The following is a 25,011-nucleotide window of genomic DNA, read 5'->3' on the forward strand; positions in this document are numbered from 1 at the left end:
CTTTAAGAGTAACATTTTACAGCTTTCTAAAAAAACGATTCTTTATTAAATTGCCTTTATCCCTAAATGGCAAACTAATTGGCTAGTTTTATGCTTGCGTATGTATATAAACTGATAATTACGATATGGTTTGTCTAGTTCGGCAGGTGTGAGTATTCATGCAATTGATATAACGCTCCTCGATATTGCTTATTGAGATTTTCATGGTTTCAGATCCAATGCCTTTCGTTTTTCTTCAGCAGTAGAGCACTCGGGGAGATGTTTGTCAAATATCCACTCCATTCCGACCCAGGGTGGCAGCTTGGCCCTTGTAAGGTGGTGGTTTGGGACGGGCGTAAATGCTGGAGGTGCCGCAGTCCAGCTGGTAGAAGCTGTTGTTGGGACTGCAAAATAAAAATAAGTATTTAAAAATTATCATTAAAAATGTGTCTCTATAAGCAACCTCTGCGAGCGCATGCTAGTGTTGTCCAGAAGGAAATTGGGGTCCTTGAGGCTCTTCAAGGTGGTAATGGGTTGATTCGACTTGCTATCCGAGCACTGCACCATCTGAACGGTGGAGGACATGGGATAATCCGAGCTGGAGGAACTGAAAATACACAGCGTTACTTATAAAGTTAATGCGCTGGCCCGGATAAAAATAAACAAAACAGATCTATTGGGAAATCACCTCTCTGAACCATCATCCGCCCCAGAATCGCTTGACGCGCTTGGCGCACAGGACTCTTCGCAGATGTGGAAAATGTTGGCAAAGAAAAACTCAGAATGCGGATCGGAACTGAAGGGCAAAGAATGCAAGATTGCAATAAATAAAAAATAAATAAATAAATTTAGACTCTTCCCAGGCAGGGAACTCACAACTTCTCGTGATGGAAGCACAAAACAGCGGAAAGCATCCCGATTAGAATGGCGAAAATCATGCCAGGAATGGCGAAGGCAAAGGCGAACTCATCGATGTAGTTGCGTTCGGGTACATCCTCGCGGGAGATGCCCATCCATCGATCCTGTTCCCTCTGATCCTCGGTCACCTGCTGCTCATTCTGCTGCTTGCCGCTGTGGAAGAGGATTTCCGTGGGGGACTCCAGCGACTCCATTCGGAAGGCACACCAGTCCAGCTTGAAGCCCACATTCTCGAAGATTTTCTGGACGGAAGTGCGCTTGTAGGTGCAGGATGGCAGCTTATATAGGGGACGCACTTCCTCCTGGAGCTCCTTCAGTCGGGGGGAGAACTGGGCAAAGCTTCCCACATGGACAATGACTCTGAAACAAAATAGAAATTATTTCTATCTCTAAAGGTTTTAAAAATACTAAAAAAAGTGATTAAAAGCATGCTATAAAGTGTTGAAGCACTAAATAATGATGCATACTTTTCGACACCACCTCAAAAAATTGAAACCTTATAGAATTTTTTATTTTATTTCCTTATAAATATTATTTACTTACCCCTCGCGTTGCTGAGGTCTCAAAGGAAGTCTCCCTCCCATATTCACAGCCGACTCCATGAAGACCACACTCAAATCCTCCTTACTATTCGGCCACAGATCGTTCCGGAATATATTGCGTAGATTCTCCACCCTGCCCGGATCCATCAGGTGCACCCAGTTCAGGTTGTTGATTTTCATCTGCACCACATTCGGAGTGGGGAACTTGTGGGCCACGAACATAGAGACCACTACATGACGGGTTTCGTAATTCTGGCGATTCAGGGCCACCACGTCCAGGCTGAGATCCTTTCCAGCCGCCGACTCCGGCGGAGTTCCGTAGAGGAAGCCGGCATGGTACTCATGGCTGTACATGTACCTCATCCAACTGGGCAAATCGGGGTAGCTCTTCAAGGAGGGTCGGTAGCGAAACTGTTGGCTGATGACCTGGTGTGTCCAATTGAAGAGTTGCGGCTCGATTTTATACGTGAACAGCTCCCCCACATTGGCCTGCAGTTTTATCCCCCACACTCCACTGCAGACTAAAGCTAATACAAACACTAAAAAGTTTAAAAACTTCATTTTCTTGATTTTATCTATCGTTAATTCACAAGCACATTTTAATTGACTATAAACAAATTGTTAATCTGGCCAGAGGAAAAATTCCTATGGTGTGTATCTGGATGGGAGGGAGAATAGATTCTCAAAATTTGTTGTTTTCATTTTGGAAGAGAGCGCCTGCGCACTGAGGTTTCGAAGGCAAAACAACCGTGACCAAGGTCAGTTTTGAAATATTTAATTTGTTTTTAGAAATGGTACACTTTTTTATTTCATTAGTGGAAATATTTGAAAAAGGCTTTTTAAATATTTTTTAAATTGTATATTTTTCTTTAAATCAATCTATTTAAATTTTAAGTTATACTTAAATATTTAGTTGGATTATATTTAATACCCAAATTTATTCTTTTTTAAAAGCTGTTTTCGAAAATAAAGCTAGTAACTTTTTCAAAAATTCAACTCTTTTTCAAATCGATAACCAACCTATCGACAATATAGTCACTGTGAACGAGTCACGGGTTCTGGGGAAGTGCCATCTCTAAACAGGGACGACAACCCTAATCAGCTGCCTGGCAATTCGGTATAAAATTCTTGGAAAACAATACGTGGCTCCGTTTATCTCGCACAAATTGGAGAAGTAATGTCTGCTGACAGGTAGCAGGTGCACCTGTTCAAACACACTAGCCACTACAAAAGCCCTACGATGTGGAGCTGCCTCTGCCAGCTGTTTTTCTACCTGCTCTCTGCGCTTGCAGCGGCCGCCCTGTCGGTAAGAGCTTATAAACACCCGCCTCTCAATAGCGTTCCACTGATAACCCACTCCTCAGATCTTGGCTGTGGTGCTCTACAAGACGCAGCCATATCCCAACATCAGGCGGCACAAGGATGAGGAGACCTTCCTGGACCCGCACAGCATCAAAACAGTGACCTTTCCCAGCCTCGAGGAGTCGCCAAGTTTGGAGCTCAGTGTCATTGTGCCAGCCTACAATGAGGAGCAGCGGTGTACGTTAGCTTCTATGATGAATCACTTGCCACTTTTTATCTATGCCCTTTTACGGTCGACTGTCTACACTCAAACTGCTCCTCTTGAAACTCTTATCTTTGGGAAGATAGAATATAAAGAGATCCCAGAAGTTTTTTAACCATATGATTGTATACTTCTAGTGCCTGCCATGCTGGACGAGTGCCTGGCCTTCCTGGAGCAGAAATCCGGAGGCAATCCCAGCTTCACCTACGAGGTGATCGTGGTGAGTGACGGCAGCCAAGATGCCACAGTCTCCGTGGGCCTGGGCTACTCGAAAAAGCACGGAGCAGAGAAGGTACGCGTCCTGGAGCTCACTGAAAATCGGGGGAAAGGAGGAGCCGTTCGCATGGGCATGCTGAGTGCAAGAGGTCGTAATCTGCTCTTCGCGGATGCAGATGGAGCCACCAAATTCGCCGACTATGATAAGCTGGAGGTGGCTCTGAAGCAACTATCTCCGGAGTGGCGAGACGATGGAATTGCCATAGGATCGCGGGCACATCTGGAGGACGATGCGATTGCCACCAGGAGTTTCTTCAGGTGGGACGACCCATATATTTGTTTTGACTTAAATGTGATCATTATTTATTGTCTTCTAGAACTATTTTGATGCACGGCTTCCATTTCCTCGTCTGGCTCTTTGCCGTGCGCTCTATTCGCGACACCCAGTGTGGCTTCAAGTTGTTCACCCGAACGACGGCCAGAAAACTCTTTACCAGTCTGCATGTGGAACGGTGGGCCTTTGATGTGGAGCTCCTGTATCTGGCCGAGAAATTGAAGCTGCCCATGCAGGAGGTGGCCGTACGCTGGACGGAGATCGATGGCTCGAAACTGACTCCCTTTTGGTCGTGGTTGCAGATGGGCAGGGATTTGTTCATGATCTGGCTGCGTTATCTGTTCGGCGTCTGGCGCATTGCCTCCATCCAAAAGAAGGAGCAATGAAGTTGGGGATCTCATTCCCCATATCAACAAGCATTTTATGTTGAAACTCTTTCGCTGTCGTGCATTACCAAAACTCTTTTAACTCTAAACTCTATTTTTGTAGGCCTGATAAAGTGTAAAGTATACTAACTAGTTAGGTACTTAAGTGCAGTATTTTCAAATAAACAATTGAAGCTTCGAATAAAGTTGCACACAAATTGTTCTTTAGAATGTTAAAAATATATTATTTTGATTATATCGAGAGGACTTAAATTTAAAATACAAAATAAAGATTTCTGTCGTACATCTACAATAGATTTCAGAAATAGAAGATGGATTTGTATGTGTTCTGCTTGGCAGTCTGGATTTAATATTAAAACCGACTTGTACAAGATTTACCAAAATATAACTAACAAGTTTTTAAAAACTGTACAAAATCTCACAAGAAAAGCAAATAATTCTGGTCTTCCAATTTTAAAATGAAGAAGAACACAACTTATATTTTTTCTTAGTGAAAACAAACATTTTTTAATATTACATATAAAACGTTAAATAAAAACAAATAGGTTTCTAGGAACCTTTCAGCTGTCAAGTAAATTTGGTATATTTGTGTATGTTAAATAATTTAAGCATAAAACTTCATCTTTTTAAAATAAAAAAACATAGTTTTTTCTAGTGATAATGAGAAGTTTTTATACCTAAAAAAATAATAGTTTTAGTATTATAACCCAATATTATAAAACAAAATTTATTGGACAAGGAAATTAGGCGGGAAATAAAGTGTATCTGGTATTTTTAAAGTATTTTAACTGCACCGCGTTGGAAGTGTGGTATTTTCCTTACTCTGGAATACGGTACACACGAAGTTGCGGCGGCGCGTTTTGGTTGGTTTCTTCCGAAATCGTTATTTTTTAATAATAGTAAAGGATTGTAAACAAAGTTCGCGAAGCAGAACAGTAGATAGCAAATGAATAAACAGCGAAAGTTCTGGCTAAAACCATAAAATCGTGGAAGTGCAACTGCAATGGGTGCCACAAAGTGAAAAATTCCAAGAATCCTACGTTGCGCCTGTTGCTGCGCTCTCTTTCCCGCACTCTGCAGGTGTGTGCGGGTGTCGTCGCGTCTGTGTGAGCGTCTCAGCTGTGCCTGCGATATATATTGTTTATAAAGTTTTTTTTTCGCAGTATGCAAATGCTGAACAAGCCGGTCGGTTGATTTTTCGTATTTCCTCTCGTCGCCGCGCAAAAACGAAAGTGATTTGTTGTTGTTTGCCCGCTCTGCGCCCTCCAATTGGAGAACTGTGATTTGTTGTTAGTAAAGTGTGTGCGCGTGTTGTTGTTGGTGTTGTTATGCGGTGGGGTCATTGCTTCAAATTGCTCAATCAACGGCACTTGTGGTAAGCGCGCTGGCACAGTTATCAGTTTTATTCCTCCTTTCTCCCTTTTATATCTCTCTTTTTGTCCCCCTTTTGTCGCTATCGAATTTCGACTGTTGTTCTTTGTCTTATCAGCACTAATTCAATTGCCCTGCAAGCTGCGCTTGAAACTATTGGATTCTCGTTGCTGCTGATAAGAAACGAGGGCTACCAATGCATTCTAATAGGACGCATTTGCGATTCCAACTGGAGCACGTACTGGTGTTGCCATTTGTTTACTGCTCTTCATTTCTAAAAGGGCCACAACTTGTCACCTAGAAAAATAAATTAGTGTTAACTTTAATAACTTATTTAAATATTTTTATGGCATTTTTCGTTGAGATTATAAATATTTTGGTTTTTTTTCTTGGCAGATTGAGTTACGCTTACTGATGAAATTCAAATTAAAAAGTTACCAAACAAATTACTAAAAAAATTTGTTTTAGGGTTCTTTGGTAAAATAACACAAAAGGTATTATATTATGTATTTGAATTTTTGTTTGTTTTTAAAAGGAAACACTAAATGTTGGTAGGAACTCCACATATTCCACATTCACATGTTATGAAAACTTACTCTTGAACATTTTTTCTTAGTTTATTCCAAAATATATATCTAGTTACGATCTTATTTATCTCAATTTACTATCTTATTTATTCAATTTAACCAACTGCACTTTCATTGAATCTGATTAGCCCGTCAGCAAAGCGCAATCAACGCACTTGGCTTCCAATTAGACTCAAATTCTTTTTAAGGTCGCAGATTCTTCGCCTTCCTCTGCCTCTTCCCACTCTCGCGACTAGAAAAGCGCGACAATAAACAAAAATTAAATGCAAAGAAGAATACAAACTAAGCGCGACCATTTGCGTGGCGAAATTCAAAGTCAAAAACGAGTTGCCAGGCCACGCCCGCTATATGTACATATCTCTCTCTCTATATATATATATATACCTACGTATGCAGCCCAGGTCTGGGGCCGCTCGCTCCACCGAAAAGATTTATGTACACATTGCGCCTTCTGCCTTTTCGCCATCCTTTTTTCCTTGCCGTGCCTCGGTCCGTGTTTATTTTATTACTTATGGCCATGCGCGATGCGCTCAAGATGCTCCCTGGCAGCCCCTTTCTCCCTCACTGTTTCGCCCCCGTGCCGCCCCTGGTTTGGTGGCGGCTCTGCTTGATTAAAGCGAGGGGGTGGGGTGGGCGCAGGCGGTGGAGCAGGGAAGAAGAGGGGCATTTGTCGCCTTTGTTTTGTTTCGTTCTTTTCCAGACGCGTCGGTTCATGTTTCTGGGGAAGATCAGGAGCGGATTTGGGGAGGAGCAGGATGTCTGGGGAGCAGAAAAAGGGTTTGCATTTAGAGTCCCATTCTAGGTGAAATCTCGTGCAAAACGAGTACCAGAAGAACCCTTTAATGCTATTATTAACGCCCCTTTCAAAAAATTAAACTTATTTTTACACCCAAAAAAAATTTAAGTAGAATTGACCAATATAATATTTAAGCCGATCAGCATTGAATAGTCAATTTGACCAACGAAATACACAGTAACTCTCCCGAAAACAAGATTCTCATCTTACCATTTTATTTTTTCTAATAAATAGTTACCAAAGCAACTATACTATACACGTTACTTTATTAAAATATTTTTTTACAATTTTAAAGATTTTTATAAGTATCCTCAATTGGAAAATTTTGTAGTTCCAGTTCTTCAATTCCCCGTGTTCGGATCACTCCGCCCCTGTAACCTCTCCAGTTCCTTGTTAGCTTTTGTTGAAGTGTGATAATTCCAGAGATCGTATAGTTGCCGTTCCTCCGGTTGGAGCCCTCCTTCCAACGAGCCGTTTGTTTGTGTGCACGCTTCTCGCCTCGCAGCACGCAAGGGAAGTAATGGAAGAGTGGAAAGGAGAGCGGGAACTTCCCGCTTTGGGGGCTAATCCTTTAATCCACTGTGCGCGAAGCTCAAGGTCAGCTGGTGATCTTTATGTAGTATATAGGAGCCTCTGTCGGGGCTAATTAATTGCCCGTTTAATCGTTCGATTTGCTGCCTGACCAGCCTGTCCACTCTGCTTCTTATTCCAATCCAATCCAATCCTCCCCGTAAACACATGGGTATCTGTTTTATCTGTAAGCGTGTAACTACATGTTCCACTACTTTTCGCTTCACCATTCTGATTGATGTCAGCCGGAACGCCCACGGCAATTAGTCAGCCCGGTAACTCCCAGTGCTCCAATGTTTTGGTGGTTCAATGTTCCACGGTCAATGCCTCTAGGGGGGCGCTCGAAAGATTCGCACGCCCACGCCCCCGAAAACAGATATATGGCCTTGTCTGCAGAGTGTGTTGTAACCAATTTTTTGGCCTGAGCGCTTCTAATTTTAGCCCTCGCTATAGCATAGGTGCTATATTATAGATGACCTACCACAAAATAGGTCATAAAACTATTTGAAAATTGCGATTTAGCTCGCTATAAGTATTTATAAATATTGTTTAAAAGATTGTGTAGGTCAGTTTTTATTGTATAAAGAAGTATCTCTCAAATCCACAAATTCCCCCTAAGGGTTAGCATCGTTTTTGCTTGCCTGTAAATATTAACATCGTTTTTTGGCCAGCTAATAATTCTTGATTATCTTGTTTTGCAGACACTTCTTCCTGTCAAGATGATGGGCACCAAGCATCGGAACTCGCACGTCAATGGCAGCATCAAGTCAGCGTCCTCGATGCGATCGAGCAGCAAGTCCTTTCAGGCCAAAATGGATAAAATGTCCGAAAGGCTGTTCGACGTCGTGAAAAGCGGCTCGATGGTCAAGAGGGCCCAGAACAAGAAACGCTTCACCCCCGTAAACTATAAACATCGCTGGTTTGAGTTGACCAAGCGCACTTTCTGCTATTTCGATGTGGAAAACGTGGAGGTGAGTCATTTAATTATTGAAAGCTAACAGGTTTCGTTTGAATCCACAAAATCTAATTTGAATTGGCTAAAACAAAGCCAAAATCTAGATATTATCGACGTTTTGCTCGGCGAAATCAATAAAGTATTTGTGGTTTTAAGGCTTTAAACAATCTGTAGATAATCTAAAATACTATATTCACTATCTTGATAATAAATTCAAAACAACCGGTTGGTGAAATTTGACAAGCGTGGGAAGATGATCTCGGAGTATGGCGGTTCCAAATAAAAATGTTTTATTTCGTCATAATTGAAATTTTATATAAGCATACAATTCCAATTAGGGTTTTATTAAATCAGTTTTCAAGATCATAAATGGATCTCTGATCAACATATATGTATTGTTTAGCTAGATTTTAACAATCTTAATCTAAACTAAAATATTATAATTATTACTTTGATCATAAATCTTAAGAGATCTTAAACTCCTCGTTGAAATGATATATCAGTATACAATACCATTTTTTTTTTGGAAAAGTTTAGTATTGTTGTTTTCGAAATGATATGATTGTGATAATTTAGAAACATATCAGGAACCACATTTTCAAGATCACAGATAGAATAGAAAGATTGAAATGATATAATAGTATATAATACCATTTTTTCGGAAAGTTGGGTATTGTTGTATTCGAAATGATATGGTTATGATAATTCAGATACATATCTGGAAATACATTTTCAAGATCACAGATAGACGAGAACGCAGACCTCTGAGCAGTCCAAAAAGCGCATTTGAGTGGGGTTAGCCAGTTGCCTGGCCGACAATGGCACGTCTTGAGGTCGGGGGACTGGGAACTGGAAACTGGGAAATGGAAGAAGGTGAATTAAGGAGGACGCTCTCATTATTCATGTTCAAGTGGGCGTCTCATCTTGTCGTCATGGTTTCGTCATTTATTGCGTCGTTATTATGGCACCTACCGGCTCGCAATTTTCACCGACCCACCCATGCACCACCCAACCACCCACCGGCCGGGAAAAGTTACTCTGCCCCGGCAGCCGGCTGCTTTCGTTTCAAAACAAATGTGGCGTTTCGTGTTTGTCCGCTTTTCGGGAAAAAGTCTACAGTCCCTGAACTTCGGCTGTGTTCCAGAGCACGTCCAGTCTCCGGGCTGGAAACTAACCACTGTGGGGGTTGGAAAATGCACAGGGACACACACACAAGAGCAGCTGTTAGCCGGCACAGTGCTGGAAACCCACCCTCGAAGCCGACGGGTGTAGACTCCGGTGTCCTATCCCGTTATGCCGTTCCAATTGGAAGCGGAGTTTCCCTTGAGTTTCCCTCTGAATATCCTGGATGAAGTTCAGTAACCGTGGCAGGAGTTTCTATCCTGGCTTCGTCGCGTGCGGACGTGCGTTAGATTTTCTCTCAAATAATTTATCAATTCCTAAAACTATATAAGCATTGTCTTGATATATTTTAAACTTATAAGTGACATTTAAAAAATAAAATACTAAAAAAGAATTTATTACTTACCCTACTTTTTAAAATACAACAAACGATTTTCTATTGCGCCGGCTGCTACCCTTGAAAATTTGATTGGTTTTCAGCGGCAAAGAGAAACCACCCCTTGTTTCCGACTATTTAAACAGATTTTGTTTCTATTAAACAACAAAAATACATTTAAACATATAAAGTACTAACAAAAAGTGCAGTGTAACCTATAGTTTGCAGAAAAGAAAACACCCAAATAAAACATATAAATCGCAAATCCCTTCCATGGCGTCGTTGGAAAATTTTTTGCGAGTCTAACCGAAAGCCACCGAAAAAAAGAGAAGAAAACGCCCCACCCAAGGCAAAAGTTTTTCAAGTGTATCCAGCTGCCTGTGTGTGCGTGCGTGGTGCGTTTGTGTTGGTGCGTGAGTCCCCGTGTTGTTGTTCTTGCTCTCGGTTTTTGCTACTTTTGCCGCACCCCGAATTTCGAATTTCGTGTGCCTGTGCCTAAATTAAAAGGATTATCCTGACGCCCCAAAAAAGGACGCACTTTTAGTCGTAGGTAAGATAGCGGGAGGATGATGATGATGCGCAGGAGGCAGTGGAAATCCCCGGAGAAATACTAGTTTTATGTGCCAAGTTTGAATTTCGTATTTGAATTAGATTGCGTTTTTCATCCGGCGGGATACGCCTAAAATTATGCAATACAAATACACATTGTGCTTGATTGAAATTTACGAAAATCGTATAGATTTGAGAAGTATCTTAATGGTTATTTACAAAGTAACCTTAATATGGGTACTTCTATAACCATAAATTTGACTGTTTGTATTCTTTTTAATGGGCTTTATAAGCTATTTTTAAGGCTTCACTTTAATAATAATATATACTAATACAATATAATAATAATATATTGGCACAGATAAGACAAAAGAATGTTAATAAAACGGATTTAAAAAAGCATATTATCAGCAATGTACAACCGTTCCTAAAAGTATGCAATGAAAAAAGAATATTCGTTTGTCTGAATAATTATGTATTTATTAATGTATTGTTGCATACTTTGATGCACAAAAGTTAAATTTAAAAGTCACTTATTTAAATCATTTACTTGTTTGGTTGACTGTGGGTAGAAAAAAAATGTTTAGCTATAACTGCAAACCTTTAAATTGCAAATTACTACTGAAAATTTTTTTAAATTTATGAAGCTGAATAATTCCTAAACGAATCTAATTCGCCACCTTTCGAACTTAAGGACACCACCGCCAGTCGGGTGTCAATCACGCTTGTCACTCCTACATATATGTATGTACCATCATCAATTTCCCATTCATTTATTCATTTCGCTGGTTTTCCTTTGCCACCACCGCCGCTTTTCTTTTGTCCTTGCTCTGAGGGCTGAAGGCTGCTGCGGGAGTTCGGGGGTTCGATGAACTCGTGTAGAAAATGTTCAATTAATTGATTGATTCGCGGTGGCTCCTTTGTGTGGTCCCACCCCATTTCGGCCACCCGAGGATCCGAGGATATATCCAGCTGCTTGGCACTCTTCAGTCAGTCTGACTGCCTTCCTGCCTGGCTTGTAATCCAATGTCCGAGCCTGTCATGTTTATTGGGGTCAGACCCTTGGACGCAAAGCGAGCTGATTAATGGGTAGCCAGCAACAAGCTGAGTCGGCTCAGTACTTATCCACGTAGCCACATAGTCGTTGCACTTCTACACTGGCAAAAAATACAACAAAAAATATACTTGCTTAGCCTTAATTCAGATTCTAACAAAACTTTTGAAGTTTTAAATCACAAGTTATCTGTTAAAAAAAGTCATCACTAGGATTTCAAATTGTTGTTTAGGTGTATTTTTAGGTGCCTAAAAGTATGCAACAATTTATTTTCAACTCCTAAAAACAATGAATTCAGGACGAAGATTTTTTGTACTTTTAAACATCTCAAATTAAAACCATTTCTCGAGGAGAAGAGATCATTAGATTTTTATTTTCAGAAGTTTGGTATTTTTTTAATAAGTTAATTAATGTAAGAAGTATGCCGTATAATAAATATTCATTTTCCCTGGGTGTAGCCGGCTTGGCTTCATCATCATCGCCACCATCGTTGTCGTAGTTGTGTCATTAACCTGTCATAAAAATCGCAGCTTGGGCCAGGTCCCAGTTACAGTCGCAGTCCCACGAGTGGAAAAAAGAGTGAGCTGCGATGAGGTGGGGGACTACAAAACCGAACCAAACAGAACCCAACCATCCTCTATGGCTCACCGCCGTGGTATGCTAATTGAACCTGGACTTTTTGTTTGCCAACACTTTGCAGTTCTCTACGCTATGCGTTCGTTTTGCTCTCTAATACATTTCGCACAGATTAAGGCTGTAAATAACAATTTTCCGAAAGGAGGCGGGTCGCCATGCGATGCGCGTTAAATAGGGAAATGAACAGGGGGCGAAGTGTGAATAACGAATGTGGGAATGCACTTTCAGGGGGAGATTTCAATACGAATAATAAAGAATACATAGAAAAAGCTATAAGACGATTTAAATATAGTTCAAATCAGAAGTATCACGAAAACACTTACAGAAGTGTCTGAAAGTATGCAATCCCAAGGGTCAAATGGGTATTTTTTATTGCATACTTTTAGGTATTTTGAATACTTATATCAAAATACGAATGGTTTCTTTGCAAAATTTGTTTAAATGTTTAAATATATTGAAAACATAATAGAGTGCTACAAAATAACCCTCTACTAGCGGCCCGCACTTCCTTTATCCCCTTTTTCACTGAACTCGAAGGTAATTCCTTTGGCTACCTATAGCTTCAGGTATTTATAGCTCCAAAAGATAAATATATTATGTGCATACCCTTTCCCCACATCAATTTCCGAGCCAATGCCCACTGCCCTGCGACTAATGGCGGTGCCATCTGCTTGGGTTCGAGTTCCTTGCCACCTCGGCTCGTAAATGCGCTGTAAATGCTTTCCCCATTATTGATGTTTGCCTGTGAGAGTGTGTGCGAGGTCTAATCCCGTCCAGTAGCCACTCAGAAAAATGAACGCATCTTCGCTGCGAAAACCAATTTTTTACGACTTTTCGGGGAGTTCTTATGCTTTTTTACGACTCCCCCGACTCAAAGTGTGGAGCCCAGCCTAGAGCTGCTGATCAATCTCCCGCAATTGTGAGGCATACCCAATTAGACATTTAAATTTATCACTCGGCTGTGCTGCGGCCAGCTCTTTCTTATTCCTGCCCGTTTTTAAGCCGCTTCGGTGAAAGAGAAATATGTGTCTCGTGGGGATTATTACTCATCGCATGCATTTTAAAATTCTTCACGAATTGACACCTTTGGAAGGCCCCCGTCGCACGGCTTAAAGCTGATTTCGTAGAATTACAAAACCCGCATGGCGTGTCCACCTCCTCCACCGAATGCTGACAAATTAGCGAGCCAAGCTGAGTATTTCTTATATGCAGGGTGGTCCCGTTCCCAATCGTTGTCTTTATGCTTTTATAAATCTTCGCGCTGCATTTTATTTAACACGAAATTGGCGCCAAAGCCAAAATGTTTCTTGATAAGCTTCGTTTTCGTTCTTGGGATGGGGATGGGGATGGGGTTGGGGTTGGGGTAGCGGGGAACTTGACTCTGACATATGTCGCCCCTCTTTTCAGATCCCAAAATGAGCGGATGGCATGAGGCTGTCCTCGATTCTGTTCCTGAACCTTGGAAGACAACCTGACTTCTTGCGGTTGCCAGTTGCAGTTGCAACCGCAGGCTAAATGACTGAGAAGTTTAAGCCTGATTACAGTTACTGGTTAAAGGAAGATACCCTTGGATAAGTGGGGTATACCAAGAGGTTCCTTATAGAGATGTTCAGAAAAATGGTATTTTTAATATAAGTACTTTAAAAAGGTACTTTTATAATAACATATTTTGGTACACTACGTTTTTCTTACCCTAATGGTAACCTTTAGGAAAAACCTTTTAGGACAGCATTATATATTCTTGTTTAAATGGTTTTCCCCCCTCCATATGACAGCCGACATATGCTGACTAATTACAAGCACTTTTGAAGCCATTTACATATGCGCACATGCTCAATTGTGCAGAGACCAAGCCCTTTTCGTAAGCACTTGTAGCAATTATGAATCACAATCGAAAAGGTAACACTCCAACTCCGGATCCGAACTGGAACTCGAAACGAGCATGATGGCAGTAAAGTTATAAGGAAAACCTGTTGGACAATTGGTGGTCTCTGCCCTGCTCGGTACATGATTTGCCTATTAACGGATTTCAATCCGCGAGATGATTCATTCCGATGAATGGAGGAGTTTTTGGTGTTATCCGGCGTGTCTTGAATGCCAAATGAAGGGTTTGCCGCGTCTAATGAGTTGTAAATCCCTGAAGGAAGAGCCTAGGAATATATACATATATATATATCATACCTTTTGTGCCCGCTCTCCAGACGTCGCATTGTCTGTTGGAACTTAAGCTTTTCATGCTTCATTATGCTGCCTTGAATGAATCTCTCGCCCTGGTCTAGCTCATCCTCCTGTCTTGCCATCTTCCTTTGTCTTCCTTCGCCCACGAGCTGACATTGAGTTATTACATCCAGACGGTGGATGAGACCCTGCCCCAAAGTTGGCCGTAAAATAAAGCCCAGTTCCAATCAAGTCGCTCCCACAGCAAGTGAAGCCCGGCCCTAGCCTAAGCCTAAACACCTTTTACGCCCTATTATCGGCAAGAGACAATAAACAATCGTTTAATTGGAATTATGCTCGAAAATAAACGCCTTTCGGGGGAAAAACTAAAAGTCTTAAGCGCTTTTATTGGCATTATCGCTTCAGCTATTTCCGCTGTTAATTCAAAGCTCACGAGCCATCGAAGCAAATACCCAAAGAAAAAAATCTGAAACCTCCGAAAAAACAAACCGATCCCCAATAATTAGAAATCAAAGCCGGTTTCATCTAAATGTGTGAGCATGTGTGGGACAGTGCGGTTCGGTAGTGTAGAGAACTCGTATTAATAAAATAGGAAAATATAATGAAAGAGTTATATCAACCATTTTTTGGCACTAAATCGTGATTATAACATTAATTTTATACCGCAGTGTTCAATTTAAAAAAAAAATTGAAAAATATATTTAACTAAAAAAAGTTTATAATCATTTCTATAATACAATTTTTAAATAATATATACAAAATGTAATATGTTTCTTATTTGTTTAGAATTTTGTTTTTAAGTCAAACTATATAATACTTTTACCATGCCATACCTTTTACCATATATCATGACACATTATATCATACATACCTTTTATATAGTTTTTATAATTTTGACTTAAAAATAATGTTACCATATATCATACTATCATATCATAGATTTTTCCACATATCAACCTATACCATATTATACTTAAAAATTAAGTCCCATTTCGTTTCGAAACGCACTGTATCGGAAAGCGATTCCAAAAACTTGTCTACTTTCGTATTCAATAGTGTTATCATGAAAGATGGTCTGAATGGTCAGCGACGCAGACCGCAAACTCGGGGCCCGGGCCTCCGTCTCCGTCTCCGACTCCGAGTTCCAGATCGTTGGGAGGCCGTAGCCTCCCGCTTGCCCCCCTTGTGGTTGATGATTGATCTTATCGCGGGCCGCTCGCCTCGTGAGTCATCATAAAAAACACATATTTTTCTTCTTCAGCAGCCGCAGCAGCAGCGATCGCCATAAGTTGTTAGCTGTTTTGTACTTTATGGCCTTTTGGCGGCGAAATAGGGGCGGTGGATCGAAAAAGGGGGGCCAGGGGCTAGCTTCATAACTCAATGTGGGTTGTCGTTTCGGTTCTGTTTAAGCTGCGTGCGAGCCTTACTTTCTTATTTTTTCCCCCTTTTTTTTGGCCCACACAAAGGCCGTTGCCAAGGTACTATGGAACAGAAAATAAACTCGGACGGCCGAAGAAGATGTTTCAGCCGGTGAGAAAAAATGTAATTACTATAAATTTACAAAATAACTTCTGCAACTGAGTGAACATTTACGACTCTAGGCATAAATCAATCGCAATGGCTTTGTGCTATTTTGCCAATGAAGGAAGACTATTAAATGTATTTATATACAAATAAATTTGGAATAGTATTTAAAGAAAGGGTAAAAACCACTGTTCATTAAGCCAGTCCTATAATGCATAACTGTAAAATCATCCCGGCAATTGTCCAAGCTGGCACGCAAAGTAAATATTCACACACTGCCTGTAGAATGTCCAAAATGATAAATGACTCTGGCCCTTTGCCGCCTTTGACTCGGCTAATTTCCGCTTCCAGGGCAATTTCGCCAAATCAAAATTCGCTTGAATCTGTCGTGTAAAAGATCCCGATATGAAATGCAGCCAGACCCTCGCTTTTTTCCCGAATGCAGCATAGGAACACATGAGGGCAGGGCCAGTGATTCAATCTGCTTGGCATCCACCCCATTTCCGGTTTCCATTACAGTTTCCCAGGCAGCTCTTTCTCTGGTCACCTCTTGGCTCTTTCTTTTTTCCATATATGTACGCTTTTTTTTTTAGTTTTTGGGGGGCGTTACGCAGTCATCGGTCAGGAATTGGCGCAGACACTGCGCTTCTGTCGGATGGAGGAGGAGGATTCCAGAGCTTCGACCCAGACAAATTGCCCCGGCGGGCGTTGCTTGTGTGCTCTACTGGGCTGTACAGCTCCAGTAATGCGGTGTCCAAAGCAAGCTACAGTGTTACTTCCCTGTGTGGTACTATGTAGCAGAAAGAAGAGAACTGAAATGTTTACGATTATAGATATTTTTTATACCATTTGTTCCGTCTTTCGCATACAAAATAGTTTAAATACCCAACACTAAGTAATTTCAAAAAAAGTAAAATATATGTATATTCTTCATGGGCTTGAACCCACGTCGTTCGGAACCCACATAAATATTTTTTTCTGATTTCCCTAATTTTTTGATTTTTTTTATTATTTAGAAAAATGATTTTATGAGTGTACAGACTCTTTTTACCAATTTAATTCTTAGCAAATACAACCACCTTTAAAACTTGCAGCTTTGATATTTGATGTTTTCGACGCAGATTCCTCTTATCGAAGCTCCCCTGTAAAACCAAACCGCCTCTTTCCTGCCCCCTAATTATGTTGTTGCACATGCAGTTTTATGAATGAATCACAGCCTGCGGCTCTTTCCCACGCGCTCGCGATGAATGAAGAATATTTATAAAAATATTTTGAATTTGCTAAATTAAAAAAAAAAGAAAAAAGTTGGATCGCCCGAGCAGGGACTTGAACCCTGGACCCTTGGATTAAAAGTCCAATGCTCTACCGACTGAGCTACCCGGGCACATGGCAACAGGATGGCGAAAAGTCGACCAAAAGCGAGGCGAGCGCAAGTCGAGAGAGAACGTTCTGCGCCATTCTGACGGCGGTTCTCTCACTCAGTTCCGAGTGGCAGTTGTGACTAAGGTGTGTTCCCAAGTCACTCCACAGTTGCCCACTCAGGTGGATAGGTCCAAGTATGAACTGTATTATTTTTGTTCTTTTAGTGAGTTATCGATCTATGAGAATAAATTCTAATGTATCTGTTTAACAGCTTAAGAAACTAGCAGATACTTTGTTTTTTTTTTTACCTATTTGCCTTATATGTACAACAGAACTTATCATGTATGTATTAGCAACTTGCTGTTTGATTAAAAAGGTAATGCAGAAATAAAGTATTAAAGAGAAGAAATTCTTTACTCGAGCGCCCCGACTATCAGATACCCTTTATAAATAAGTACTGCAACGAGGTTGACCCGGCGCCATCAGTTTGCTTTAAGCTAAGCCACAGACCTCTTTTCCATTAAAGTAAAACAAACAAAATGTGATTAGAAATATGGGATGCCGAACTGTGCTTTATCCCCATATTTATTGACAATTCATTCGCAAATGTGCCAGTGAAAATGTGACTTTAGTTTTCTGGACTTACGAAGTGTCCCTGAAAGTAGACATTGTTCTCATCGCGAATGACGTAGGCAAAGGGGTGATCGGCGTTGAACTCCAAGGGAGGCGGGGGCGTGCAATCCGCGCAGATGAAGGTCATTATTACAGCTGCCGATTACATATTATGTTGCAACTAAAGGAATCCACTAAGAAAACCAAGAGTACCTGTTGCAGCTGCTGCCTCGGCACCTTCTTCGTTAACCTCAATGAAGGCCTTGTGTATGACTTTGCTGATTTTGGCCTCTGTCGATACTATACCTTTAAAATCCGCATTAAATGAAAATGCATCTCGCATGCCCATCTGTAGGTGTAAACTATAGAAGTGACCATTTAATATTCTCGTTATACCCACCGACTGGAGAATAGCCACCAGTTGTGAACTAAATTCGATTTTGAACTTTGGCAGCTTCAAAATCACTTCCTGCTCTCTCAGCTCTGGAGAGAAGCCTGCGATCTTCCTCTCCAGTTCTGGCAACCCATCGACTTTTTCCGGCAAATAGATAACCATGGAGAGGTTTGAGCTCCGGTAGGGAAGTTCGATCACTTTAGCATCCAGCTTGCTAATATATCTCGCCTTAAATGTGGCACGCAGCTGCATCATCTGGACAGGAACGGTTTTACTGTCAGCAGTTCGAAAATCGGCTACTTTGGTGTTTTCAGGCTCAAATTTGTACTGCCACTGGCCTTTAAAGTAAATTGCATTCAGGAGAACCATTATAAGCTTCGGGGTTATGTCCTCATTCTTAATGATGGTTTTGATCCTGCTGCGCGTCTGATCATCCACCCACTTATTAATGATATCAGCGGCTCTTTTAGGATCGCTTACGCTGATAGCCTCTGCTTCGGCCTTAAAGGAGTCTCTGACCACTTGATTAAACTTCGGATTTATAGTGAAGCGATCATTGACGTAAATGCGGTTGGCCAGGTTGAGGATGGCTACCTTCTCGCGACCCTCGAGATTTGCCAGAAGTTGCTTGTATTTACGGGCCACCTCCTTTTTATCTGCGGGTAACTTCAGGACATCCCTCATTTCCTGGGCCGTTTTTCCCCCAGCTCCCATGTAGGTCATGCCCAAGGCAATATCGACGGAAAGGGGCGAGGAAATAAGATTCTTGTTTGTATTATTTTTGGCCAAAAGTTGGTATAAATCATCAGTAAATTCGCCAGTCGCTGACGTGGCCAATAATAACAGATCTGTGTGAAGTTCAGGTTTAGATTAAATAAGAAAGTTGCATTTTCACTTACATAGAAACTTCATTTGGACTGCTGTTCGAAACTAAAGGAAGTATTAGTCTTTATATACTATCGGTAGTAATCAGATTAGATTTGCCATCGAGTGTTATAATTGAGTTAGTCGAGTCGGATTACCCTTTGGACTTTACTCTAAAGATTAGGTAGGAAAAGCAAAAGTGCTGAAAAATAAAATATATTTGTAATATATTGTCGCCATTAACCTTTATTTGACCCCAGAGAGATATGCAAAACGATTTTTTCCGATATTGCGCAGCAGGAAGCTTTGCAATCTGAAATGTAGCTCTTAAAGATTCTGCGGTCCTGCGTTCCTGCGGGCAGACTGACGAACATGGCTAGATCTATTCGGTAACATGTATCGTATTGTTTTCGGGAAAACTTGCACCAAACCGTTAGAAAAAAGAAATCCAAAAAAAATCTGTACTTATTATCTAATTGTAAGTGTACAAGTTACCCTTTTTCCATATGAGTAAAACTAAAAAAATAGTAAGGAGAAATATGGGTGCTCCAAGCCGAACTGTGTTTAATACCCATATGTACATTATGCCAGTGAAAATGTGACTTTATTTTTCTGGTTTTACGAAGTGTCCCTGAAAGTAGACGGTGTCCTTATCGCGAATGACGTAGGCGAACGGGTGATCAGCAATAATCAATAAGGGGTTGGGCTTCACGCTCAAGGTACCCGTGGTTACAACTGCGGATTAAATTAGTTGTTTCAAGGAATGTAATCCACTGACCAAACGAAGAGTACCTGTTACAGCTGCTGCCTCGGCACCCTCTTCGTTGACCTCTATGAAGGCCTTGTGAATGACTTTGCTGATACTAGGTCTTGACGATTGTACTAGACCTCCAAAATCCGCTTTTTGAGAAAATGCTTCACGCATGCCCATCTATCGGTGAAAATTACAAAATTGTCTGCTTTCAAAACTGGTCATACCCACCTGCTCAATAGTCTTCTGTAGCTCAGAGGAAAATTCGATTTTGAACTTTGGCAGCTCCAAAATCACTTTCTGCTCTTTCAGCTCTGGAGAGAAGCCTGCGATCTTCCTCTCCAGTTCTGGCAACCCATCGACTTTTTCCGGCAAATAGATTACCATGGAGAGGGTTGAGTTCCGGTAGGGAAGTTCGATCACTTTAGCATCCAGCTGGCTAATATATCTCGCCTTTAATTTGGCAGATAGCGACATCATCTGGACAGGGACGATTTTACTGTCAGCAGTACGAAAATCTGCCTGTTTGGTGTATGTAGAGTTGAACGCGAGCTTCCACTGTCCTTTGAAGTAAATTGCATTCAAGAGAACCATTATCATGTCCCTTGTATCATGTTCAAAAACTACGGTTTTTATCCTGCTGCGCGTCTGGTCGCTCACCCACTTATTAATGATATCAGCGGCTTTTTGAGGATCGCTTACGCTGATAGCCTCCGCTTCGGCCTTAAAGGAGTCTCTGACCACCTTATTAAACTCCGGATTTATAGTGAAGCGATCGTTGACGTAAATGCGGTTGGCCAGGTCGAGGAGGGCTACCTTCTCGCGACCCTCGAGATTTGTCAGAAGTTGCTTGTATTTACGGGCCACCTCCTTTTTATCTGCGGGTAACTTCAGGACATCCCTCATTTCCTGGGCCGTTTTTCCCCCAGCTCCCATGTAGGTCATGCCCAAGGCAATATCGACGGAAAAAGGGGATGAGATCAGATTCTTGTTTGCATTACTTTTGGCCAAAACTTGGTACAAGTCATCGGTGAATCGGCCAGTCACTGACGTGGCCAATAAAAGCAGACCTGCGGAAAATGTAAGATCAAGATTAAAGAATTTAGAAAGGTGTTATTGCATCCTCTTACCTAGAAATTTCATTTTATCGCTGTTCAAGGCTAGGAAAAGATTTGGTCTATATATACCATGTGTACTAATCAAATTTGATTTGCTTTAAAATGAAATTAGTTAATTAGATTCACCTATTGAACTTTAGTCTTCAGAATAAGACCAGTGTATGGACTAAAAACCAATGAAGTAGCAATATTCCTAAAGAAAATTAGTATTTGTTGTTAAGATTAAATAGGTGCATTGATTACGCAAAGAAGTACATGAAAGAACACTATTGTAGAGTGCCTCGAATTTAAAATGCCCTTTACTCATCTTAGTGTGAAGGAGATGGAGAAATATAGGCAGCAAATCGATTTCAAAGCGCTATAGCTCCTTAATAGATGGTCCGTCACACCTTTACATAATATTTAAAAATGTGGGCGCCAAGCAGACGCTTGTGGGCGTGGCAATTCTGTAAAATAAACTTGCGCTGCGTAGCCATAGTATCTGCATGCTGTATTCCAAAACTCTCGCTCTTGTAGTTTCGAGATCTCAGCGTTCATAAGGCTAGATTGCTTTATTTTCCGAAAATGGGCACCGTTAGAAAACAATAATGCAAAAGTACAATACAACCAAGGAATTCGACTTGTTACCCAATTCACTAATTTAAAAATAAGTTTTGCAATTCAATTTTTTTAAAAACAGTAACATATTCAAATGTGATTAGAAAAGGGGGATGCTCAATTCAACAGAACTGAGTTGAATCCCCAATTTTTTGACAACTGAATCGAAAATGTGCCATCTAAAATGTGACTTTATTTTTCTGGTTTGACGAAGTGTCCCTGAAAGTAAATGGTTTCATTATCGCGAATGACGTAGGCGAACGGATGATCAGCAATAATCGTAAGGGGTTCGGGCCTTATGATGAGCCTCACAGATTTTGCAACTGCAAATTAAATTTGTTGTTTTAAGGAATGTAATCCACTGACCAAACCAAGAGTACCTGTTACAGCTGCTGCCTCGGCACCCTCTTCGTTGACCTCTATGAAGGCCTTGTGAATGACTTTGCTGATACTAGGTGTTGACGATTGTACTAGACCTCCAAAATCCGCTTTTTGGGAAAATGCTTCACGCATGCCCATCTATCGGTGAAAATTACAAAATTGTCTGCTTTCAAAACTGGTCATACCCACCTGCTCAATAGTCTTCTGTAGCTCAGAGGAAAATTCAATTTTGAACTTTGGCAGCTCCAAAATCACTTCCTGCTGCTTCAGCTCTGGAGAGAAGCCTGCGATCTTCCTCTCCAGTTCTGGCAACCCATCGACTTTTTCCGGCAAATAGATTACCATGGAGAGGGTTGAGTTCCGGTAGGGAAGCTCGATCACCTTGGCATCCAGCTGGCTAATATATCCCGCCTTAAAATCGGCAGATAGCGACATCATCTGGACAGGGACGATTTTACTGTCAGCAGTTCGAAAATCTGCCTGTTGGGTGTATGTAGAGTTGAACGCGATCTTCCACTGTCCTTTGAAGTAAATTGCATTCAAGAGAACCATTATCATGTCCCTTGTATCATGTTCAAAAACTACGGTTTTTATCCTGCTGCGCGTCTGGTCGCTCACCCACGTATTAATGATATCAGCGGCTTTTTTAGGATCACTTACGCTGATAGCCTCCGCTTCGGCCTTAAAGGAGTCTCTGACCACCTTATTAAACTCCGGATTTATAGTGAAGCGATCATTGACGTAAATGCGGTTGGCCAGGTCGAGGATGGCTACCTTCTCGCGACCCTCGAGATTTGTCAGAAGTTGCTTGTATTTACGGGCCACCTCCTTTTTATCTGCGGGTAACTTCAGGACATCCCTCATTTCCTGGGCCGTTTTTCCCCCAGCTCCCATGTAGGTCATGCCCAAGGCAATATCGACGGAAAAAGGGGATGAGATCAGATTCTTGTTTGCATTACTTTTGGCCAAAACTTGGTACAAGTCATCGGTGAATCGGCCAGTCACTGACGTGGCCAATAAAAACAGACCTGCGGAAAATGTAAGATCAAGATTAATGAACTTAGAAAGGTGTTATTGCATCCTCTTACCTAGAAATTTCATTTTTTCGCTGTCCAAAGCTAGGAAAAGATTTGGTCTATATATACCATGTGTACTAATCAAATTGGATTTGCTTTAAAATTCAATTAGGTAATTAGATTTGCTTATTGAACTTTAGTCTAGAGAGTAGCCTAGTATGAAAGGCAAAACTTTTAATATATGGCCGCGGTTAAGGACTTCTATATTGCTGTATCATTAATTCTAAAGGAAATTAATAAATTAGGGAATTAATAAAAAAGTGCGAGTGCACAAAGAAAAGCAAGAAGGAAGGCTATGGAAGAGTGTCTTGACTTTCATTTACCCTTTATTCTACTTAGTGCGAAGGAGATGGAGATATGTGAGGAGCAAAGCAACTTTAAAGAGCTATAACTTTTAAATGGATAGTCCGACCTAAGCAATTTTAGGTAAGTAAATGGGTATTGATAAGCAAAACGAAATCCCATTCAATCTTACATAATATTTAAATAAGGAGGCGTTCGAGTGGGCGTGTTACTTTAATGACCCATCAAACGCTGTTCAGGAAGCCAATGAATCTGCATGTTTACTAAAAATTGTCTATATTTTTATAATAATAATAATAATAATTTAAAAAAATGTCATATAGAACGAATTACAATTAATATAAAAAAATACTATCGGGATAACGAATAAATTAGATTCGTTACAGTTTCAGTAATATTACGTTGGGCATTTAATAAAAACCGACACCGTGAAATTCAAAAATTCGTTCCACTCAAAATCGAATTCGTAAATTAATCCGATTCGAATTGATATCCCAATTAGAGTTTCCATTCACGACAGATGAAAAATCATAAGAAGAATGCTGTGAACGACCTCCGCAACGATTCGCTGAAGTGAAGTCTGTGAATGAGCGGCGGCTGGAGAAATGCATTTATCAAAGCATAAAAATAAACACGAATTGCTTCAGAAATAGACAAAAGGGCGCAGAGACCAAATGTTCTGCTCACAAGATCCAAGAGGGAGTGTGTATAATGTACATGGGTATATATTTGAACAGCTAACCAAGCAGAAGGAAATGCCTGAAAATGCCTGTGCGTAGGGTTATATATCTTCGACTTGGACTTCGGCTATTCGTTTCTTTTTTCACAGCTGTCGAGGGAAAACTCTTTCCTCTCGCATGTAATTACTTGATATTTGGGTAGATTTCGGGGGATAGGAATTTCGGCACAGGGGTTTTCTTCGGATCCACTCGCAGCCGACCGCTGACCTTATGACTGACAATTTCCCGGCACATTTATCTCCTCGGGTCCCCTGCCATGGCACTGTGTTCCCCACTCACTTTTCAATTATTATTCCTCTTTCTTTGTCTCCGCGGCAGACAAGTTTTCCATATGTGTGCTTGCTTAATACGTTTTAAGCGCTTTTTAAGCGTTCGAGTCACGATTTTCATATTTATAGAGTTGGTGGATGGAAAATCCAGGGGCGGGGAAGTGGGGATCGCTGATTGATCAGCTGAATGTGCATCTATGTGTGGATGTACAAGCTCCTCTTGATGCCTATCTGAATTCGATTTTTCTCCTCGCTTCGCCGCTGTCTGTCTTTCTTTTCTATAAATTTAATTATTAGGGTTGCTCGAGGGCAACTTTGAACTTTGTCTTATCGTTAATTACATCGCCAACGCTTTTTCGTTTTTCCCAAGATTTCCTTTTGGTATTTCTCTTATTCTGCGACCCAATGATGGATCACACGCCCATGTGTGTGGGGGAATTCCGGCGAAATGCCAGTTCATGCTTTGATGGCTTTTCTCAGGACACAAGCGGAGTGTGTATGGGCTCCAGAAAAAATGTATCTGCTTTACATAGTATAAATAATAAAAGGAATTAGAGATTAAAATTAAAAAAATCTATATCTAAATTAATTTAATTTGTTGTTTGTTTGTAGTTTTATATTTTGGAGGTCTACAAAATGTTATACAAATAAAATAGGAGGAATAATTATTTATTTTTTAATATAAACAGCTTGAGATCAAACTTTAAAAAAACTATCCATAAGTCTAATCAGTTTGTTACTTGACTATGTTATCTTAAAGTTTTAAAAAATATCTTTCTACGTGATCAATGCGACCTTAAGAAGGAGTATCTGTGTGTAAGTAGTTTACAATCCGATAAATATCTGACATATTAATTTTTTTCGTAATATTTCCCACAACTTATAAT

The 25,011-nt window shown here is 40.8% G+C and overlaps 6 protein-coding genes and 1 non-coding gene across 8 annotated transcripts in view; 2 read left to right on the top strand and 5 right to left on the bottom strand.

Annotated features, from left to right (window-relative positions):
* Positions 1-23: 23 nt before the first annotated feature.
* On the bottom strand, positions 24-2,096 carry LOC108036050 (epsilon-sarcoglycan). 2 transcript variants are annotated; one of them, XM_017111992.2, is made up of 5 exons: positions 1,441-2,096; positions 856-1,257; positions 668-775; positions 443-586; positions 24-383 (listed from the first exon to the last, which is right to left on the bottom strand). In XM_017111992.2, exons 1-5 carry the CDS (start codon positions 1,998-2,000, stop codon positions 266-268), a joined length of 1,332 nt encoding a protein of 443 aa, XP_016967481.1. In that variant the 5' UTR covers positions 2,001-2,096; the 3' UTR covers positions 24-265. The 2 variants fall into 2 exon arrangements, with proteins under 2 accessions (XP_016967481.1, XP_016967482.1); XM_017111993.2 differs by lacking the exon at positions 668-775.
* Positions 2,097-2,510: 414 nt separating this feature from the next.
* Positions 2,511-4,124, top strand: LOC108036049 (dolichyl-phosphate beta-glucosyltransferase). The gene is made up of 4 exons (XM_017111991.3): positions 2,511-2,745; positions 2,804-2,978; positions 3,141-3,537; positions 3,597-4,124. Exons 1-4 carry the CDS (start codon positions 2,680-2,682, stop codon positions 3,937-3,939), a joined length of 981 nt encoding a protein of 326 aa, XP_016967480.1. The 5' UTR covers positions 2,511-2,679; the 3' UTR covers positions 3,940-4,124.
* A 664-nt stretch (positions 4,125-4,788) lies between these two features.
* LOC108036067 (tyrosine-protein kinase Btk29A) overlaps positions 4,789-25,011 on the top strand; it is a 53,356-nt gene continuing 33,133 nt past the window's right edge. Inside the window, exons 1-2 of the mRNA XM_017112011.3 lie at positions 4,789-5,314; positions 7,965-8,234. Coding sequence (XP_016967500.1) covers positions 7,983-8,234 — 252 coding nt within the window. The 5' untranslated portion in view covers positions 4,789-5,314; positions 7,965-7,982. The remainder of the gene's footprint in view (positions 5,315-7,964; positions 8,235-25,011) is intronic.
* On the bottom strand, positions 16,969-17,041 carry Trnak-uuu (transfer RNA lysine (anticodon UUU)). The gene has a single exon. It is a non-coding gene; the product is annotated as a tRNA-Lys (tRNA).
* On the bottom strand, positions 17,560-18,965 carry LOC127010774 (serine protease inhibitor 42Dd-like). The gene is made up of 4 exons (XM_050885643.1): positions 18,925-18,965; positions 18,032-18,873; positions 17,845-17,980; positions 17,560-17,787 (listed from the first exon to the last, which is right to left on the bottom strand). The coding sequence occupies exons 1-4, from the start codon at positions 18,935-18,937 to the stop codon at positions 17,648-17,650; spliced, it is 1,131 nt and encodes a 376-aa protein (XP_050741600.1). The 5' UTR covers positions 18,938-18,965; the 3' UTR covers positions 17,560-17,647.
* Positions 19,415-20,911, bottom strand: LOC108036071 (serine protease inhibitor 42Dd-like). Its single transcript, XM_017112017.3, has 4 exons — positions 20,771-20,911; positions 19,872-20,710; positions 19,682-19,820; positions 19,415-19,624 (listed from the first exon to the last, which is right to left on the bottom strand). The coding sequence occupies exons 1-4, from the start codon at positions 20,781-20,783 to the stop codon at positions 19,494-19,496; spliced, it is 1,122 nt and encodes a 373-aa protein (XP_016967506.3). The 5' UTR covers positions 20,784-20,911; the 3' UTR covers positions 19,415-19,493.
* On the bottom strand, positions 21,445-22,858 carry LOC108036072 (serine protease inhibitor 42Dd-like). Its single transcript, XM_017112019.3, has 4 exons — positions 22,825-22,858; positions 21,926-22,764; positions 21,736-21,874; positions 21,445-21,678 (listed from the first exon to the last, which is right to left on the bottom strand). Exons 1-4 carry the CDS (start codon positions 22,835-22,837, stop codon positions 21,548-21,550), a joined length of 1,122 nt encoding a protein of 373 aa, XP_016967508.3. The 5' UTR covers positions 22,838-22,858; the 3' UTR covers positions 21,445-21,547.

The sequence above is a fragment of the Drosophila biarmipes genome, chromosome 2L, assembly GCF_025231255.1.
Source record: "Drosophila biarmipes strain raj3 chromosome 2L, RU_DBia_V1.1, whole genome shotgun sequence".
NCBI classification, from domain to species: domain Eukaryota; kingdom Metazoa; phylum Arthropoda; class Insecta; order Diptera; family Drosophilidae; genus Drosophila; species Drosophila biarmipes.

Excerpts from the sequence above, each read along its gene's own strand:
- LOC108036050 (XM_017111992.2), bottom strand. The coding sequence starts at position 2,000 with ATGAAGTTTTTAAACTTTTTAGTGTTTGTATTAGCTTTAGTCTGCAGT. Across the intron at positions 776-855 it reads TGCTTCCATCACGAGAAGTT|TTCCGATCCGCATTCTGAGT; the intron begins GTGAGTTCCCTG and ends TTTGCCCTTCAG. Across the intron at positions 587-667 it reads GCGGATGATGGTTCAGAGAG|TTCCTCCAGCTCGGATTATC; the intron begins GTGATTTCCCAA and ends GTGTATTTTCAG.
- LOC108036049 (XM_017111991.3), top strand. The coding sequence starts at position 2,680 with ATGTGGAGCTGCCTCTGCCAGCTGTTTTTCTACCTGCTCTCTGCGCTT. Across the intron at positions 2,979-3,140 it reads CTACAATGAGGAGCAGCGGT|TGCCTGCCATGCTGGACGAG; the intron begins GTACGTTAGCTT and ends GTATACTTCTAG. Across the intron at positions 3,538-3,596 it reads GCCACCAGGAGTTTCTTCAG|AACTATTTTGATGCACGGCT; the intron begins GTGGGACGACCC and ends ATTGTCTTCTAG.
- LOC127010774 (XM_050885643.1), bottom strand. Across the intron at positions 17,981-18,031 it reads TGGTGGCTATTCTCCAGTCG|ATGGGCATGCGAGATGCATT; the intron begins GTGGGTATAACG and ends TTACACCTACAG. Across the intron at positions 17,788-17,844 it reads CGAGGCAGCAGCTGCAACAG|CTGTAATAATGACCTTCATC; the intron begins GTACTCTTGGTT and ends TGTAATCGGCAG.
- LOC108036071 (XM_017112017.3), bottom strand. Across the intron at positions 19,821-19,871 it reads TACAGAAGACTATTGAGCAG|ATGGGCATGCGTGAAGCATT; the intron begins GTGGGTATGACC and ends TTTCACCGATAG. Across the intron at positions 19,625-19,681 it reads CGAGGCAGCAGCTGTAACAG|TTGTAACCACGGGTACCTTG; the intron begins GTACTCTTCGTT and ends TTTAATCCGCAG.
- LOC108036072 (XM_017112019.3), bottom strand. Across the intron at positions 21,875-21,925 it reads TACAGAAGACTATTGAGCAG|ATGGGCATGCGTGAAGCATT; the intron begins GTGGGTATGACC and ends TTTCACCGATAG. Across the intron at positions 21,679-21,735 it reads CGAGGCAGCAGCTGTAACAG|TTGCAAAATCTGTGAGGCTC; the intron begins GTACTCTTGGTT and ends TTTAATTTGCAG.